The sequence below is a fragment of the Telmatherina bonti genome (assembly GCF_933228915.1).
Source record: "Telmatherina bonti genome assembly, chromosome: 19".
NCBI lineage: Eukaryota > Metazoa > Chordata > Actinopteri > Atheriniformes > Telmatherinidae > Telmatherina > Telmatherina bonti.
In genome coordinates this window covers 12,369,294-12,390,081 of record NC_136617.1, presented here as the reverse complement: position 1 = coordinate 12,390,081, position 20,788 = coordinate 12,369,294, and the positions used below count along the sequence as shown (strand labels likewise).

At 36.4% G+C, this 20,788-nt stretch overlaps 2 protein-coding genes across 2 annotated transcripts; one reads left to right on the top strand and one right to left on the bottom strand.

The window, feature by feature from the left end:
* Positions 1–87: 87 nt before the first annotated feature.
* On the top strand, positions 88–10,115 carry LOC306770445 (uncharacterized protein; the record flags this gene model as incomplete). Its single annotated transcript, XM_079259300.1, has 5 exons — positions 88–193; positions 1,054–1,419; positions 4,677–4,799; positions 8,871–8,932; positions 9,969–10,115. The coding sequence occupies 5 exons, from the start codon at positions 88–90 to the stop codon at positions 10,113–10,115; spliced, it is 804 nt and encodes a 267-aa protein (XP_079115426.1).
* LOC306770154 (uncharacterized protein) lies at positions 5,676–8,298 on the bottom strand. The gene is made up of 2 exons (XM_079258977.1): positions 7,643–8,298; positions 5,676–7,262 (listed from the first exon to the last, which is right to left on the bottom strand). The coding sequence occupies exons 1-2, from the start codon at positions 7,961–7,963 to the stop codon at positions 6,753–6,755; spliced, it is 831 nt and encodes a 276-aa protein (XP_079115103.1). The 5' UTR covers positions 7,964–8,298; the 3' UTR covers positions 5,676–6,752.
* Positions 10,116–20,788: the final 10,673 nt, after the last annotated feature.

Here is a 20,788-nt window from a genome sequence, read left to right as displayed (position 1 = left end):
CCGCAAACAGGCTTTTGGGTTTTTGACATTGGATATTTGCACAAGGTTTCCAGATACCCAATAATCCCATTACATTTACAATTCAATATGATTGATTGGCAACCTTGCACTGCCTTATGTCTTATCTTGGCCATCCCATTAAAAGTTGACTGGATACGCCACTGCTTGTCTGGACTGGGACATGTATCCCAGGGTCAGTTTGATCCCACAACTTTTGTTTGCATCTCACACTGCATGTAAAACTTGCAGCTTTAGTTGCAGGATGGTTCCAAGAATAAGTGTCAGTCTTCATTTGTTTGACAGTCAACTTTCTGTTTCCTTTCATAAGAAAAATTCAAGAATACACTCCAAATGTAGCTGGTTAGGGAACACTTTTCTATACCTTTTTGCAAAATGTTTTTTTATTTATATATTTTAAAGGTGAGAATTTTAGGGTTACCTGGTTTGCTTTTTAAAGAATTAAAAATATCCTTTTATTTTGAAAATTAAGTGTTTTTTCTGTAGGAGAGATTCATTAGAACTACCAGCTCAGAAATAAACAAATAATCACGAAAGAACTTCACACCGTCTGAGAACATAAGTCATTTCAGTGCTGTGTGGGTGAACATGATCTGTTCAAGGAGGTTGGATCAGACCTGCATGGTGGAACTCCTGCAAAGAAGCTGAAGCAAAGGAAAGAGGATGAACAAAAAATCAGATGAGACGAGTGGAAATCTGGAGATGAGTTTAATGAGATCAAATGTGCAGTCCCTGGTTTGCATATGAAATGTGTTTTTAGCATTTTCTCTAAAAAAAATAAATGTGCATGTTTATTAAAATGTTATTCTAAAAAGTTAAAAATGAGGAACTGCAAAAAAAATTAAAAAAAAAAAATGAGACGGAGCAATAAAATTAATATCTATGATAAAATAAAAAAAAAAAAAAAAAAAACCATAAACAACTTTTTCATATGTTTAATCAGTCTTTTGTTGATTTCTTAGGTATATCTCAACATATTTACTATAAATATCAGGTATGTGATAAGCATTAAAATTTCATGTCCATACTTCGCAGGTGCTACAGGATGTCACCTGTCATCATCCTCGCCTGTTCTCCGCTCTGCCCTGGTGGTCCAGACAGGTCAGAATGTGTCTCTGATCTGCAACATAACGACCAGCACAGAGATCACCTGGTACCAGCTGTGTGCAGACCAGCTGCTGCCTCTGCTCACAATAAAAAGCAGTAAATTCCCAGGGGGGGACTCAGTCTCCTTTCACACTGCAGACATTAAACACTTCCGCTGGTCAGGAGACATGCGTAAAGGCCTGGTTAGTCTGGAGATCCTGGCAGTAGAGGAGAAGGATGCTGGGCTGTATTTCTGTGCTGGGCGGTTGGCAGACACTGTGCATGTTAATGCAGGAGTTCGCCTGCAAGTGAATGGTAAGTATTAATCTCTTGTGTTCACATCAGCTTAAGTTTTTATTCAAAGCTAAATCTTAGATAGCAATGATTATCGCATCAGAAGATTAGACTTTGCAAAATTAAAATATTAGAAATATAGCTTTTTTTGTTGGTTTGTGTATGTTTTATTCATTTTAGAAGGTTTGTTACCTGGTTGTGTTTGAAAAACACACACACACCTAAAGATAGGTGTGTGTTTGACTTTCCGTAGGCATCTGAAACATCTTGTGCAACTTTCACACTAGTCTAGGTGTACAAATCTTCATATATAAATAGTTAAAGTTACTTACTATCACACACTTATTTACGTTTTATAAATACAGATTTTTAAGAACTAATTTAAATAAGTTAAAGATTGATTTTTCATAATAGAAAATCTTAAAGCTGCCCAGTGGTGTGATGTAAATGTAAGGATCAGCCTTTCTACCACATCTTCTACACTTGTTGTCTGTTAAATTCCTCTTGTTGATACCAGACTAAGTTAGTTTCTCAGGCCGTCGGCTCTTTAGCCCCAGAAACTCCTGACTATCAAGAGTTTTAGATTATATCATCTGCGCTGCATTACCTAAAAGAATAAAGAAATTTTTTTTAGGGTTATTTGAAAAGTCCTGCTAGTTTTGGCTTAAGGCGTAACAGTAGTCTGCTCTTGTTTACCAAATGTCTTTAGCAAGATGACTTACAGTCACCGTAAAAGAAACCACTCCCTAACACCCATTTATTTATATATATGTATATATATATATATATATATATATATATATATATATATATATATGGCAGCAAGCTATTGCCTCTAATTTCAGATTTTTTTTTAAGCTGGTTTAGTTTTATGAAGGCAAATTAATTATTCTCACTTTAGGTATCTACTTCATAGATTCTGTGACTTTTGCTGCTGTGACACATCTGACATGACCTCAAACTGAAAGTTACAAGTGCCATGCAACATAGTCGCTGTTAAACCTCATGATCACTATCCCGTGTTATCTTGTAGGCCTGCTTGCCATCAGTGTAGGGTGGTAATGCCGTTAGTTTTGTCAGTAATTTATACTCTAATGCATTATTAGAGTGACTCAGCGTTACCCTACGGTGGGTCTGTGGCCAGCAACTGTGCTCTTCTTGCTGTTTACGGCCGTGATGCAGCATGACACGAGCAGTGTTGCCAAATCTGCTTGTTTGGTTTCCTTTCCTGTGAAGTAGCTTATTAATATCATCAGTTCCAGGAATTTGGGTACTTTTTAAAAAATATATTTATCCAAATCCTCTGACTGAAATAAATTAGTGTTGAAGAATTAATTTGTGTTGCCGTTTGTATTATATTTCGTACTAAGTACTAAGTAAGTTATCAGGATAACAATAGGAGCATTTTTAAGGAAGTTCTTTTCAAAAAGTAACTAAAAACAGTAACACTTTACTTTTTGGTGTTACTAATCAACAAAGTAACTGACATAAGTAGCTAGTAACTGTAACTAGTGTAACTAGCACAACTGGTCACCAAACCTGATATTATAAGCTTTGTTTGCTGACTCTGTGAAGGGTGCTGTTATTAAAACAAATGTGTTGTAGTGTCTGCACGTAATGAGAATTTTGATTTTAATAAAAAGGGGGGAAAAGAAGCAAGTGCTTTTTCATAGAAACATGTTATTACAAATTAACTAAATTAACTTCTACTGACAGAGAATAAATCATAAAATTGCAATTGTGATGCAAAATACCAGCAATTTTTCAACAATAACCCAGGAGTCTTTTTATATTCTATACTTCTTCCGCAATGATGATATTTTTAAAACATTTATTTGGATTGAAAAGTCTGTTCTTCTTTGTTAAAGGGGTGCTATTATGGGATTTGGAGTTTTCTGAGCTTTCTACAGTGTTACAGTGTAATCCTCATCAGACATGTGAACGGCACTGTTTTTTTTTTTTATCACCTAAACGCATGTTTGAGTTTGAGTTTGAGTTCCAGCACGCTCTCCGTTCGGTTTCCATGGCAACGAAAACCGCGTCGTTTTAGAGAGTTTTTTCTACTTTGAAATCCTTGTGACGTCCCGGGGGATAAAGTTCGGTGATTGGTTACCTTCTACTGGTTAACAAGGGCATGTACAAATACATCAGGCGGGTGGAAAACGTGGGATAAAGTTATTTCCAACGATGGCTGGTGAGTTTACCAAAGAGAGACATCCTGCTGCATTCGTTGCTGTGGGTTGCTGTTTTCCACTTCGTTTTCAGGGTCTGATTCAGGTTCCAACATGTAGGGCTGTACGCTATGTGTTGACATTGTATTTTTTTTTTTTTTTATTGAGTTCATATTAGCCTAATCCTTCTGTTTATGAGATGTTACAATGACGGCGAAAGCAGGTGCGGTGCACGCTCCCGATGTAGCGCGGTGGCGGGAGGCGGAGCTTAATGCGGAAGAGTCTCAATCCACTCGTTTTGCCCGCAGGCTGATCTGACAGCCTACGGAGAGGGTCGGTCTGAAGTAAATAAAGTGGTTTGTGACAATAACTCGATCAATCCCAGCCCTTCTGGTCTCATAAATAAAAATAAATTAGCCTGAAATGCGCATAATAGTTCCACTTTAATGACTTGTCAGATGCTGTGTTGCATCAAATTTAGTCTAAGCTAGGGGTGGACAACTCCGGTGTTCAGGGGCTGCAGTCCTGCAAGTGTTCAGAGCTGCAACACACTTGACTCATATCAGTGGGTAACTAGCAAACATGTTCAGAGTTTCACCTCAAGCTCTGCATCAGTCTGCTAATTAAATCTGACAAGAATCAGGATGTGTTGCAGAAAGAAAACTCCCCACACTTGCAGTTGCCCACCCCTGGTCTAAGCATCAAAGTTGGCTATTTTCACTAATGCAGAATTTTTTTATCAAGACCTAAATCTTTTTATCTATTTAATAAAGTCATCAGGTTAGGTAACTGCTGGTTACTCTGAAATAACCGCATCTCTTATGCACTCAAAACATTGTAGAACTGTCACACCAAGAGGTTAAAGCTTTTGGAATATGGAACAAATAAGGAAAATGATCCCAAAATCATCACTTCCATTTGCATCAGTCGCCTCCAAAGTTTACTGGAAACTAAAAATGAAGAGTAAAACTTTGTCATTCCAGCGCTGTAGCTTTTTGCAATCTTTGGGGGAAAGTGAAGTTTTCTAATGCAACATTGTAAAGAATTATAAATGGTGATTAAATGGCTTGTCATCAGTCGTATTCCTGCTTTTCTCTTGTTTCCCAGGAGGTGAGGAGGCGCCTGCTGGAAACAGAATGGGTCTGCCATGTTGGAATCTGGGAATCTGTCTCCTTCCAGGTGTACTTGCTCTGTGTTTGATCATCGTGGTTGGGATCTGCCTGCGCTCAGGTAGGTGTCACGTTGTATTTTACTGCAGCTGCATGACAGTCGAATGCTGCAGTGCAACCTCTGAAGCTTGTTATATTTATGTGTTTATCATTGAATGCATATAAAAATAGCACCTAATGGTATTTTAATATTTGACATAAATAGCAGAAGTTCTGGCAGTATAATTTTATTCTGAGATGATGTTATGGATCTGAGTAAATGCTTAACTCCTGTGACTTGATGCCATAACATCATTTCTTTGTTTACACAATTATGTTGCCATCTATTGGTACCTGCAGGAACTGGGCTCACTCACCAAAAACTGATCACCATTATGAAATTTAGACAACGGATTGCATAGTTTTAGCTCCATGATAGCAGATATATGTGATTCAGATGGTCCCGATACTTTTGGATAAGCTCCATTTCTGACCTTTTTGTTTGATGCGTAGCTAAACATGTTGTAAGTTGCAATAACTAGAGTTTCGTTTTCTGCAGTATTTCACCTAAAATGAAACATGCTCACTCTTAAACTCAGTTGAAAATTATTTGATCTACTTTAAAGTCCAGAATAAGAATGCTAAGACTAAATATGAAGGCCTCTTTCACTTTCCTCCTCCTAAGATTCATTATGTACGAAAAACAAGTTTTACCAGCAATGATGCCAGCTTTCCAGTGAAACGAAAGGAGTACAAGGCAAAACAATGAACTCTGTTCGCCAACAGCTTCTATGCGTGCTTAATCTTGATGTACAAACACAAAAAGATGAGATAGATGACAACGTCACAACATAGACATAAATAATGAAACGTTTTTCTCACATCAGAATCTTTTCATGCAGTTTATTTCCATTCATACTTGTTCACAGAGCATTGGACATGCAAGAAAAACAGTGAGATGCAGTTATAATTCCTGAAGTGCAAACTATTTCTTAAAAGAAGATTGTATTTTTTCCCCCGTATGGACAAAATAACATAAATCATGGATTTCAACCAGACAATTCATAAACATCACTAAAAGTTGGATAGAAAAGAAAAACAAAGTGAGCAGAAGTGCTGTGAAAAACATCAGAAAATGTCATCATACCTCACAGCAACATTTATAATTCATAGAAAAAAAACTAAATCCATGCTTAATAAACTGAAATATGGCACTCTGGAAATTTTACAAACACTTTAGGTTCAGCCTCTACTTGTTTGCAAAGTCAGCTCAGTTATGTGCAATAAAGCAAAAGAAATTAGGATATTGCAATCACACCATTTCCACACTGTAAAACAGTGTTTTTCAACCACTGTGTCGTGGTACACTGGTGTGCCATGAGAAATCATCAGGTGTGCCATTAAAAATTATCCAATTTCACAGAATTTATCTAAAAAGTCGCTCTGTGTCATTCCAAACAGATCCAGGCCTGTGATTTCAAGACACTTTGACAAGATGGACTTTATATTATTTATATAGGCCTTTTTTTTTTAAAACAAAAAAAAAACATTGTTGGTTCGTCGTGTGCCCTGTGATTTTGTGAGTGAAAAAAGTGTACCTTGGCTTGAATAAAGTTGAAAAACACTGCTGTAAAAGATCCAGTGAGAAGGAAAATACCACCAGACACCACCAGATGGCAGCATAAAGCAACCCTTAAACACAGAGAGTCTCATCAGGGATTTCCTCGCTTTCTCTTTCCACTGATAAGTTTCGATGCAAGTCAAGTGCTTGACTGATAGGTCAGTGATGCTGTTGTTTACCAGATTCCCAAAGTTCCCAGACTACAAGTCGCAGTTGCTACTGATCCTTTCCTGCAACGTCCAAGTTTAAGTCAGTGATAGATGATGAGGCAGTTTTGTGTCTGATTTAAAAAAAAAAAAAAAATCAAAGGCTTCGCTGTAAATTCAGCTTTTACAGCCACTGGTTTGATCCCACCTATGAGGGCAGTGTTTCAGCTCGTTTCCTGAAGACGTTTCAACATTGTGGGAGCTCGGCTCACACCTGCTTCAGCAGCAGTCCGTACGGGCGAATGGACTCCTGAACGATGGCCCTCCTCTGGATGTCGTTGCTGTCTTCAGGGATGTAAACCACCCAAACATTCTCTCTCTGGCACTCATTCCTTTTGTCAGGGTTGATGCGGTTCTGAAGAACCACTTTGTACGTCTTCCCGTCCACTTTGGACTTGAACGTCTTGCAGTACTTCTCCGCCAGCTTGACGTCTGGAGTAGAGTAGACACCCTTGCCCCTAGTCTTCTCGGCGATCAGAGAGGCGGCACCGGCTTCCAGAAAGTTTGGCTCGTCGTCTGGGTTTCCATCCCGGGTGAGGATGATGCCTTGGGCACCGTCCATGTTGTGTCCCTGGTAAGAGACAGGCCAGGCGTCCTTCCCGGTCCCTAGCCAGCGGTCCCCTCCATCGTACTTGTTTGTGACGCGCAGGGCAACACGATTCCATCCGCACGGACGAACGTACTGCTCATTACCACGCAGGAACTTCTTGTCACCATCCTGGAAACAAGCAAAGGGTTAAAAGTCAAACCTTAAACCATGGACTTTTGTCCCGTCCCCATGAAAACAGCACCTCCTGTCTATTAAAACTTTCATGATTTCACTCAGCTGTGCCCTTTTTTTTCATCATTTTCAATCAGTTGCTCATGTTTTTCCACTCACACACATTTATTACTGTATTTCCATTCTTATTATTTTCTATCTATAGACTACAAAGAGCCAAAATACCCTTAAATCAGTGATTAAAATGCTTTATCATTAAACTTCAACTGTACCAGTATCCTGCATTTTGCCTTTAGACGTTTTGTCTGGCCTGTTGCATGACACCTGTCACATTTAACCCCTTAAAAGCAGATAAGAAGGGCTTCATTGTCACTCACCTTTATGTTGGTGAAGTCATAGTCATACTGAGAATGGAAGAACTCCTCGACATTGATTTTCACCGAGGTTGTGAGGCTTTGCTCGGGCGCAGCCAGTGCCAAGGGAGAGCTGTACATTTCCATGGAGTCCACGTCTTGGAGAGATAAAGTACCTAAACTCGGGTATTCCAGCTCTTTAAAGCCCTCCTGCTTGTAAAACTCCCTGAGGGCCACAACGTTGACGATGTCCTGCGGAACCAACTGGGAGGCTCCGCTGGTCGACTCGACCCGGCAGCCGGAAAGAGCAGACAAGGCCTCGAGGCACAGGTTCGGGTCCGGCATGGTGTTGGAAGAGGTAGTTGAAGGCAAGACGGTGGGAAAAAACGATCTTCTCCCTCGGAGAGATGTGGGACAGCAGTTTCTCTGTCTTCTCGGTTGTTTTAGGAGGTTTTTTTCTTCAGGACAAACTGGAGACGAAGACCAGGACGCGGAGTCGCCCCGAGAAGAAAGTCAAACCAAACCGTTTCACTTTCGTTCTCACTTAGTTTCTGCAAGTCGGTTTTATCAGCTGGGTGTGTGTGTGTGTGTACGGACTCAGCGGATTTTTTTTCAGTCCAACTTCCCCGAAAAAACACGTTTAATCACGTTCCCTCAATTAAAACTCAGCCTGCATGAAAAAGCTCAGACAACTCAGTTAAGCAACCCCATGAAGGTATCAGCTGTCAGAGAAGTCGCTGCCAGGAGCATCAGCTGGTACGGAAGCCGAAGTGAGCGGGATTGATTTTTTTTTAAATACTTTTAAAAGTTAGTTTGGCCATTTTAATGATCATCTCTCTATCTTATATATATATATATATATATATATACATATATATATATATATATATATATATATATATATATATATATATATATATATATATATATATATATATATATATATATATATATATATATATACACACACAAAATGATAAAATTCCTCCATCATCCCTCCCATCTCCCCAGGGTAGGGCAGTGGCTGTCCATCTCTAAAGCTCGGTCTCTTGAGAGATTAACAGCCACCCCGCCCTACTCTGAGAGAGAGAAAGAGAACAATAAAAAAAAAAAATATATGTACACAGTATATATCTTGCTAAATGTATATGCATGATCTCTCACACAGCTGATCCTTCACATTGCTTTTTCAAGGTAAATTTTACCCAGACCAAGTTTCATGTTTATTGTTCTCCCTCTGCTTTGTCTTCAGGTAAACCAGCTGTTTGTAGATGTAAGCCAGTAGGATGGAAGGCCAGCTTGAGAACTGCAGAGGTCAGTAGATTTCCATGTAACATACTGATGAGCTACTACTATTATTCTTATTCTTAGTAGTAAAAGTAGTAGAAACATTTGCTCTTCAAAAAGCGCTTAAATCTGAATTACTTCTCTGAAACATAAAATTAGTCCAGCTGTTTAAGAGCTAATGTCTTTTGAGTAATATTCTGATCTTATAAGTTATTAACAAAAGTAAGGAAATGTGCGGTTGTTCACTTATTTTTTTCATTTCAATAATATCATTATTATACATCACTAGAAAGTCTTATTAGTTAGCTTTACGTTAAGGTACAACTTGTAAGGATTTTGCTTCAGTGGAATGAAAACGCAACTAAATGAATGAGTAGGTCATCCAGAAAATGTGCCATAATTCCCAAAATTTCGTTCCTTTTCTGATTGAAATATTGCAACTCTTCTACAATGACGACAGGAAAACAACATAATGACTTTTCCTAAACTATATTAATTCAGCATTGTCTGTGAGCTTAGTTACATTTGAATGATATTTTATAATTTTGGAGTTGATAAAGCCTCTTCATTACTACGGGATCACCTGCTATCCAATAGTAACCCTCTTCATTATCCTGTGATAATAAAAATAAAAAGTTAAAGTTAAGTTACAATATTTAAAGTGGTTTGTATTATTCATTCCATATGATAATTATAGTTTAGTTTCTTGACATTCAAAAGTGATCAAATAAATATTTTAATAAATGTTATTTGATTTTATAGTGTTGAAAATAGCCATGTTGTGTGCTGAATGTGCATTTAAGAAGATAATTTATTTATTACAAACAGAAGTTTAAGTAGAGATCAGATTTAGTCAATTAGCTGATTTACCATTTAGATTTCATTTCATTAACACTGTTTTCATAATAACTACATATTGTTTAATCTATTTATATTCTATCGTTTGTCCTTTGGCAATAATAAGCACAAACATCAAACAAGTTTTCATGTTTGCATGATAAGACTTGGCAGGAATTTTGAAGTAATGTTAACCTATAGTTTAATCTGATTACTGTCTCTGCAGGAAGAGTCTTTGCAATATTCCAGTCTGAGGCATCCAGACAAGCTCCGTCCACCTGTCAGGGGACGAACTGGACTGGCAGAAGAACCTGTCACATACTCCACGGTTGCCGCTCGCAAAAACTTCATTGAAATGCATGACCACAGATAAGCTTTTGTTGTTGAGCAATTCAGGCAGTAAAATAGTTTTGCAGTCAGTTTTACTGACTTTTTAGAACAATTTTTATTTCTCTCTTTCCTTTGTTTTCTGTGTTCTCTTTTCTGTTCTCTTTCTGCTCCTTTTCTACCCTTTCCGGTCAGGTCCAGCAGCATAAACTCTGTAATACAAACTATTATCCAAAACAAATAGGAAAATAAAATAAGAATCAAGAAATACAAGGGGATCATTACATCTATAAAAGTTCCCCTTGGCAAAATAAATTTGCTCAGCAGAACACAGCATCCAGAACATCAGTCTGCTTGCTTAAATGCTGGACAAGACACAAACAAACAAACAAAAAAAAAAAAAAAAAAAGAATTTTTATTTGGAAATTTGAAACAAATAGTTTTTATTCATAATATTTCCATAAGACATAGTGATTCTTATTCATAACATGATTAAATTAATGAATCTGCGTAGTTTATTTGCAAAAAACAGATCTAAATAGAGTAAAAAATTAGATTTTAAAAGTAACTTTGGTCAACAAAAAAATGTATTCATTTTAAAGCAACAACAAGTAATTGGTGGCTGTTGCTCAGGAGGAAGAGCTTATAACTGGAAAGTTGGGAGTTTGATTCCAGGCTTCCCCTATGTGCCGAAGTGTCCTTGGACAAGACTCTGAACCCTTAGTTGGCCCCCGATGTGTGCCTATTGGGCTATGAGTGTGTATGTAAGTTGTTTTGGATAAAAGCATCCGCTAAATGACTGTAGGACCGAATAGAATAGAATAGAATAGAATAGAATAGAATAATTTCACACATTGCATTTTAAGCTAAGTAAAAGGTGTTTCAGTTTCACCTAAAACTTTTTCACGTATAAACACATGTAAATACTGTTGATATCCACACACCACAAATAACAGGTCACTTTGAATGTATATGCTAAAAGACGTAAATACACTTTAACAGACAGAAAAAAAAGACTTGGTGGAACAGATACAGAATTGTCATCAGTTCATGTTCAACATTTCTTGTCAATCTAAACAGACTTATAAAGCATGTCTGTGATTTCCTGGATGGTCTTTATAAACGGCAGCCAGAATGTAACTAAATGTTTTGCTTTTGCTGATCTGTGTTTCTTACATGTTCTGTCCTGCTGCTAGAAACATTGATAGACGTTTTCTCTACTCTCTGTGACAACATGAAGCTTCCACAAGAAATACAATAAGACCCAAAACACAACAAGACTTGATTATTATTATTATTATTATTATTATTATTATTATTATTATTATTATTATTATTATTATTATTATTATTATTATTATTATTATTATTATTATATAATTCATTAAGATCTAATCAGTGTAATATGCAAAAAACACAAAGGTTAGGGATTTTTGGCTGTTTTTATTGTCAAAATGTACCTAATTTCCACAATAACCATTGTTGACATTTTATGATGTGGTGTACCCCTCCACAATTTTTTTTCAACAAATGGTTTGAAATGAAGAACCACTTTATCACTGCTTAAACATTTGACAGTCCTACACCATTGCCGTAGGATGAACTGTTTATGTTTTTCCACAAATTTCACCTGAAAGTTGAACATCTGTAACTCTTTGTACAGATATACAGGGATCCTCCATCCTGATCCTCGAGGGTCGGTGTCCTGCAGGTTTTCCAAGTGTCCCCGCTGCAACACACCCGACTCAGACAAGCTCTGCACAAGTCGTCTAAATACACATTGACCTGAATCAGGTGTGTTGCAGCGGGGAAACTTGGAAAGCCTGCAGCACTCTGGTCCTCGAGGACCAGGATGAGAAACCCTGGTGTATGTGGTCTGACTATGAATAAACAAAATAAAATGACAATGTAGATTTACCGGTTTGTATAGCTCAGAAATGCCAATCAGTTCAACACACACAAACACACACAAAAAAAAAGGATTTTCTGGTTATACTACCAAGTATAATTTTCTGATTTATTATAATCTTTTGTGGCTGGTAACGTCAGGAGTTTCAGGTTGTTGCAGAGAAAGAAAATAGAGATTATGAATGTAAATGTAATGAACTGTTGCCAGAACTTAGATGAATGTGTAGACATATGATGCTCTGATGATGGATGAAACTAATTCATGCAATAGCAGAAGTTATGTGCACTGTAAATAATGTTTATGTAAAGAAATTTAACGTTTTTAATCACCTGTACAATCCTGTTCACTTTCTCCCCTTTAAACTGCTTTTGACAACACTGGAATTAGATTTTTTTTATTTTATTTTTCAAAATAAAGATTTAAAAGCAGTTAGCTTTGGGGAAAAATATTTATTTTCCCTCTTTGTCCGAGGTTGTTTTTGCAGATTTAACTGGGCGAAGAGGGAAAGCCAAACAGCTCTCTCCCTAACAACACTTTCCAGCTCTTCCTGATGCCAGAAAGGAGATATCATCCATTTAGTGATCTGTGGGTCTGCCACAGGGTTTCCTCCAAAAGGAGGCAACCAGGAAATATAATGAGATTGTGGAACCATCATTGATTTAACTGCATAAATATAATTATTACTCTTCACATGTTTCTATGTAGACCATTAAAAGGACAGTCTTACTTTTCTTTGCTAAAAACTAAACCATCCAGGTTATAAGAGAAACGTGCAAAAGCCCTTGCAGGACAATGCCTAACTTAACTCTTAATGTAATACAACAGCAAGGCCTCAGAGAAAGAGTGTTTGCTTGTCTCGCCTGCCTGCAATCCATAAGATGTCCTACTGAAAATGTGTGAAGCATAATGAGGAAGAGATTCAGACAGCAACCACAGTCGTTGTGCATCTAAAGTTTTCAGCAAGAATGAACGCGCTTCCTTTTGCAAAACTCGAGCCAAAAGTTTCCTCAGTCCCAAATGATCAAAGAGAAAAAAAAAATGCAATTTAATATTGTGTTTATTATCAGTGTACAGATTGCATAAGATAGATTTTTTTCTCCCCATCAATCTATCCATTTCCTTAACCGCTTAGTCCAGTTCAAAGACAATGTTAATGCAGAGAACTTCAGGAAAAGTTCAATAGATTCAGCAGACCATGTTTCTGGCTGCAGTTCCAGTGATGACAGAGGAATAAACAACACTGTGAAGACTCTGATCAGGTGGAGACCGGTTGGGTCGCTCCCTCCAGTTTTGTCGGCCCAAAGAGGCGTAGTGGATTGTTTCCTCCTCCAGGTGTGGACTCGCACTCATCTCACACTCTGCAAACAGACAACATATAGTAAGGTTTCTTTAAAGAAACAGATCTGAGGAATGCTTTCCTAGCAGTGTTACCATTTTGTGTGCTGGACGTCCTCCACAGCTGCAGCTCTGTGTCTTCATGTCTCTGTGCTGCTGCAGAGAAAGCAGCAAATAGTTGATAATGAAAGCTGAGAGGGTTTAACATGCCTTACTGCTGTATAGAAACAGACTTAACAGCTATCGTGTCTTCTAAATACAAGCACATAATCTTCAGTATTTTTCATTTTCTGTATCAGTTACTCAGAAGTCAAAGGGTATTTTCTGTCTTTCTGGTGGACAAAATCTATTACTGTTTTATAGTTTTAACAACAGTATTAATGTTTTTCTTTACTGATGTGGCAACACGTAACTGAAATAAATAAAAATAAATGGGAGGAGTAAATGTCTAATTATGTTGAAAATATCAACTTTTCATCAGTTTAAGGAGAAAATACAGATTTTTCTGTGAATGTGACTATTTCTAAGTCTATTCAAAGTTAAAGTCACTATTGTGGACATTTTGACAATATAATTTTCATGTTTTTTATAAAGAAAACTTTACAGCAGCCTCCACTGCAATTTCTCTCATGATCTCATGTTAATATTAAAATAATATGAATTTTAAAAAATTGCTGTAATTTTACCTGTGTGTTTGTATTTCCTCTTCCTCTTGCACTTCATGCTTGTGAGTGAAGCACAAACTACTGCCATTAAGATGATCATCAACCCCAAGCCGACAACAGCGATCAGCAGCAGAGCTGAGAGCAATCACAGAGAAAACACCTGATAAACAAACACTCCGGATGTTCCTTATGTATTAACATGGGTGTTTGTGGATGTGTAGCAGTGGACCAACCATTTTCAGGTCTTTTCTTTGTCTCATTCTTTTTTTCATCCACATCTGATAAACAGAAAAGAAACATCAAGATAGACACAAATTCAGAATGATCATAATGTAAAAGGATATTTTTCCTCCTTTTTCCTTAACTTTCTGACACATCTACACAGCTTAATGAAATTAAGCTCAATTATTTTAAATGTGTGATCCAGTCCATGTGCGATAAGCATTTTTTTCTTCTTAATTTCACCATAGCTTGAAGATGGAGAAGAAAATTCCTATTAAAGTTAATAAATATGATGAACAATGTATGTGAGGGTTTTTGCAAAATAAACTTAATGACATTGTCTTCAGAAATCCACTAAACTTGACATGTTTGCAGAGAAAATTTAGCAACTAAGGCAAATTTGGTTTAAAAAAAAAAAATCACTATAAATGTCCACATACTACGTTTTTTTCCTCAGCTGCTGTTACTTTCAAGGCTGCTGTAAAAGTCCTACCTGTCTTTGTCACAGTGGACACTGGAGTTGTACTGGTGGATGCTCGGATGCTGGTTGCCTCTGGTTGTCCTGGCATGAGAAACACTTGTTAGTTCTAATATTAGTCAAGTACAATATGGTATTGTTTAAGGGTACAGCAGATAGTACTTTACATATGGTAAAGAAGTGAAGAAAGCCGCCCTTTACCCTTTAGGTGCCAGGTTGTTTAAAAATTCTAAAGGCTACTGTAAAGCAGAAAATCACTCAATTTGAACCAGACTTTACAAGTGGCTCAAGTTTGGGTCCTCAACTAGATTCCTACAGCTTGAGGGTTTTCTGATGACTGCGTCACTCTGTATTAAGATGTCTGATGTTTCTCATATATATATATATACATATATATATATATATATATATATATATATATATATATATATATATATATATATATATACATATATATATATACATATATATATATATATATATATATATATATATATACATATATATATATACATATATATATATATATACATATATACATATATATATATATATATATATATATATACATATATACATATATATATATATATACATATATATATATATATATATATATATATATATATATACATATATACATATATATATATATATATACATATATATATATATATATATATATATATATATATATATATATATATATATATATATATATACATATATATATATATATACACATATATATATATATACATATATACATACATATATATATATACACATATATATATATACATATATACATACATATATATATATACACATATATATATATACATATATACATACATACATATATATATATATATATATATATATATATATATATATATATATATATATATACATATATATATACATATATATATATATATATATATATATATATATATATATATATATATATATATATATATATATATATATATATATATATATATATATATATATATATATATATATATACCAGTTTGTGTTCCTATATGTAATCTACTCTGCATCATAAACTATGAACGTTGCATCCTTCAGTTCCATAAAGTCTTTCAAATTATATTTCCTTAGACTTTGACTAACCCACCCCCTCTTTCTCACCTTCTGTCCCCTGCCTCTCCTCCCATCTCACATTGCAGGGTCACATGTCTGCCATTTAGTGGTTGAAAATGGGAAGGGTTTAATCTCTCTTTTTAGAGCAGGGTCCAGTCTTCAGGAGCTACTATCCTGCAACATTTGATGCAACCATTGTCAACACATCTGGATCAAATGTCCTCATCTGTCATTCAGCTCTGCAGAGGTCTGGTAAAGAACCATTCATTTGATTCAGGTGGTTTTAAGAAGAGATTCATATAAATGTTGTTGGATCAAGGCTCTAGGACTTGACTTTGGCACCTTTTAGTGCCCTTTAGTGCTTGTCGGATTCTTGATTTTAATATAGTGTTAAAATGTGTCATTTGTATTTCTCAAATGACATCAGTTATTGTAATTTTGTTTATTTAAATCAGATTTATCACTATTTGTATTTTGGTTAAAAAAAATCCCCATAAGGTATAAAGACTGAAGTATATCAACCTGTTAAGACAGTAACTTTGGCCTGCAGCACTCCATTGCAGAAATACTCTCCAGCATCATCTGGCTGCAGGTTCTCGATCTGCAGGGCATCATTGGTGTAGCTGAGTCGACTCTCATCCATCTCCCATTTCTCTATACCATTTCTGAAACGAGTGAAGATGGCTTCTCGCTTCTCTCCTTCTCTCTGACGAAACCACCTCTGTTTGGGTCTGAAGAAGCCGCTGCAGGGGAGCAGCAGAGTCCGGCCTGCAGACACTGTGAAGTCATGGCCTGGGGGTTAAGAAACAGAGGAACAATGGATGATTGTTTCTGAGCCGGGAAAACGGAGGGAGTTTTCCTCTTACAATGGTTTTAGTGCAGTAAGTAGTTTATTGTCTTAAAGATATTTTTACTGTGGTAAAATTTCATATGCAACTTTCTACTTTTAACAAAGCATTTAAAAAATATTTATAGCAGTCTGTTGTGAACGGAACAAATTTAGCCTGCGAGAACATAACTTCCTTATTTCAATCACAGTTCCTTCACTTTTTTTTTTTTTTTACCCCCACCTTCAAACTCCTCTTTTACAAAAAAACATTAAATCTCCCTTTCTTGACACAACTGTTTAATTTCTAATAAGACATTTTAGTCAAACTGATTATATCGTCACTTTTATACAATTTTGCTACTGGAATGTCTTCAGTGTTTTTTTTTGTTTTTTGTTTTTTTTTTTTTTACGTGTAACACATTTAAAGCAGTTTCTAATTAGTCTAGTAAATGTTCTCTAATGTGACTTGCAGATAAGACAAAACAAATAAAACCAGACTTTAAATGTGAGGAACAAGTCAGACCATATCAAATCTAATGAAAATAAGTGAGCTGAAACTGAAGGATGTTTTGTAATTTTGGTTGTTTGTCTGTTAACAGTATTAAAAGCTCACATCCACAAATTCATGCCTCATTTGTTTTCAGCAATTATGTAATTTCATATACACACTCATAATGATAACACTCATTTTGACACAATCTATCTGTTAGAAAGACAAAGTTTTTGGTCAATTATCCTACTATAACCTATTATGACACCCTTACCAGGCAGCAAGTTATTTTCTTACTGTAATACCTTTCAAAATAACGTTATTTGTATAAAATTTATACATAAAAATGATTATTTTATTTGTTCTCTCCCAAGAAAAGAAAACTGATATCAAACCAAGTGCTAAATTTTAATTACCATTTAGAAAATATGTGGAAAACCCTTGAAACTTAGCCGTTTAAAATATACAACCTCTTAACTTAAATTCAACTCGCATCCTGAATGGTTTCAAGATACAGATGGTTATCCATGTTTTGATACATCAGTTTGTCCCCCCATCCCATAACAGACCACTTTTAGCTCCTTCTCCATCATACCTGAGAGCACCTGCAGTTCAGCCACTAGCTTGTGGTTACAGCGGTACTGTCCCCAGTCGGAGTCATCGAGCTTCAGCAGGCAGAGGCTGCCATCGGTCAGCAGAAGGTAGCGCTGGCGGTCCTGGTTGTTCTGAGAGCTACCCTCTCGGGTAACAAGGGCCTTCCTGTCCTGAAGAGTCCAGACCACATCAGAGCTGAACGAGCCTCCACATGATAGGCAGATGTGGTGATCTTCTGGGACTGAAAGATGCACCACTGCTGCAGAAGCACTCTTCATATATCTGAAGCTCTCCTGAACGCCTGAGTTAGAAATAATTAACCTGTTTGTTTATATTTCTATTTTTAGGGCACATAAAGCAGAAAAAGCCTTTAATTTGCTTCTGATTTCAATACTAGAAATAAGTTTACATAGGAAAAAAAACAGCATATCCATTTTCCCATCAAAACATTTAGTTACTAAGAAATTAGTAGTAAAATTTAATAAAATGCACAATTTCAACACATTTTGCCAAGTTTGGTCAAATGTATAATTTTCTTATATATTTAATGACAGCACTGTTAGCTGTGGCACTCATATCATGCACTCAGTTTTTAGCCTTGTTTCCTGTTTTGTCTGCCATTCCTCTTTTATCTCATGGAAACAGGCTCACTGTCATCCAGTCAGACTAAAATAACTGCTGTTGTGTGAAAATTACAGAATTAATTGTTTTAAAACATAAAAAACACAAATCTAAAACATGAGCATTTTGAATAATCATTTAAATATGACAAAGTTGCTAAAGTATAACTAAAAAATATGCATTTAAACACACTGCAAACAAGGTACAAATGATAAACAAGAAAATATTGATCATTTTCCAGAATAAATGTTGCTAATAAATGTTAGCAAACAAATTAAAAGTCAGTACAAGTATTTATTTTTCCTTAAAGAAATATATTATAGGTTTTTACCTGTGGAGTTTTCTGCACAGCATATCAGATCTGTGAGCTGGAACCAAACATGACAGAAAATCACAAAACTAAGCATCTTCAGGAAAAACTAACCATGAACCGCAGAGCTGCTGCTGATCCGTCCGAAACTTGAAGCACAAGCGACACAGTTTTCTACACATCCCTACAGTTCTTCTTCCTCTTCCTCAAACAGCAACTTGGTGTGAAGCTTAATTTAGAATGGAGGAAAATGGAAAATATATGGAGAAGCAGAGGAGAATTAAGGACTGGTTGGATGGTGGGAGATTGTAAAATTTGACAAACTCGTGCGCCAACATTGATTGTAATTGAAAAAATCTTCCAGATATGACAGTAAACCTCATAGATTGGTGGCAAAATCACATGAGTGTTCAGCTGCTGTGTTTCTGCTCAAGGTCTTGATTGAAAATGCTTTTTTTTCAGCACACAAGTTCAAGAATTTTCATCATGTACTTTTTAAAGAAAACACTCCCTCATTGAAGGGTCGGGATTATTTTCCCATCTCTGCTGCACAAACTTGTAGTTGCCATGGCTACTGTCTGTTATGATGTGGTTGTTTGTGTTTTTTCCTTGGTTCAGGTTTCCTGTTTTATTTTGTAGTATTTCCTGTTTGGTTCCCTTGGTTCTTGTTTAGCTTCTTAGATTTTCTATTGATTTAGTTCACCTGGGTTCATTTAGTTAATTTGTTTCACCTGTGTCTCGTTTTGTTCTGTGTATTTATACTTTTCAGTTTGATTCCTTGTTTGCTGGATCATTTTGTTGCCTTACCTAGTTTAGTTAGTCCCTTGAGTGTTTTTTGGGAATAAACCTTCTGGAACCTACATCCCTGCTTCCATCATCTCTGCGTTTGGGTCCACATCTCCACTGCCACCATAACACTGTCCACAGTGTAGAGGGTCCTGTCCGGATTGGTACACCAAACCACCACCAGGGCAGTATCAGGTTTGTAGTATTAGGAGTACATGTGCATAAAACTGGCGGGGCTAGCTGTAGTATTGCCTCATGGGCTAAATCAGAATCACTTTATTCGCCATGTTTGTGCAAACAAACAAGGAATTTGACTCCAGTGGAAAGTTGCTCTTTGTACTTACAATAAATAGTTAAAGAATAAGCAAAAAAAATAAGAGAAGGGATAGACAGTAGAAATACACAGTAGAAATAAAGGAGAGCAGCTACATGGTTGCAAGCAGCAATGAACATTGGTTATTGGTTATTCTCAGCATTTGACAGCAATTCCAGGTCACATGGATGTGTGCAAATGTGTATCAGCGTGGAAATGTAATTACACTACAGGCCAAAATTGGCCCACAGCCCTGCATTTCACACATATATGCTAGAGAATGCCTACTTGATCTGCAGAGTCTCACAAGTATGAGGTTCTGGTGACATGGAGGACTTTGAAGTAAATGATACTTTTTACTTGTAATTGCCTGACGGTCCTTTGGCTTGAAGCTGAATGTGTCTGAATTCACCGTTGTAGGAACAAGAGATGCTCTGAGTGGTCATATTGGACAGAAACTCATCACCTTGGACAAGTACCAGGATGTCTCAGGCCTTGTCCACATGTACCCAGGTTTTTGTAAAACCAAATATCCCCCCCCCTCCCTCCCCCGGCCAGTAAAAACAATGAGCCCACATGAGCCTTGTTTTAAAAGCAGATCCATCCACACCTTTTTGCATAACTGCATTTTTAAGCACATGGTATGACATGGTTAGGTGGGAGAAAATAACGATTCCTGATCGTGTCCTTCACCTTCGGTCGTCTATGTGGAGCTGTACTGACAGCAGTGTAAAAACAAACACAAAGCACCTGGACAATTGATAACGCTTTTGAGGATGTTCATGCTGTAAAAACAAAGGTCACACATGTGACATCATGCTCATTTTTGTCGCAGATTGTGACGTTTCAAAACCTAAAACCTGAGTTATATATGAACACATACTGATGTGCAAACAGAATTCACAAATTTTTAGTTTGGTTGAAGGTTTTAGGGTGCATAAATCTGCACTTTTGTATGGATGACAGGCCAAATCAGAGAGAAATATCTTCGTTTTGTGAGATACCTGCTACGTGTGGACAAGGCCTCAGACAGAAGCAGCGCCAGATCAGTCCTGGT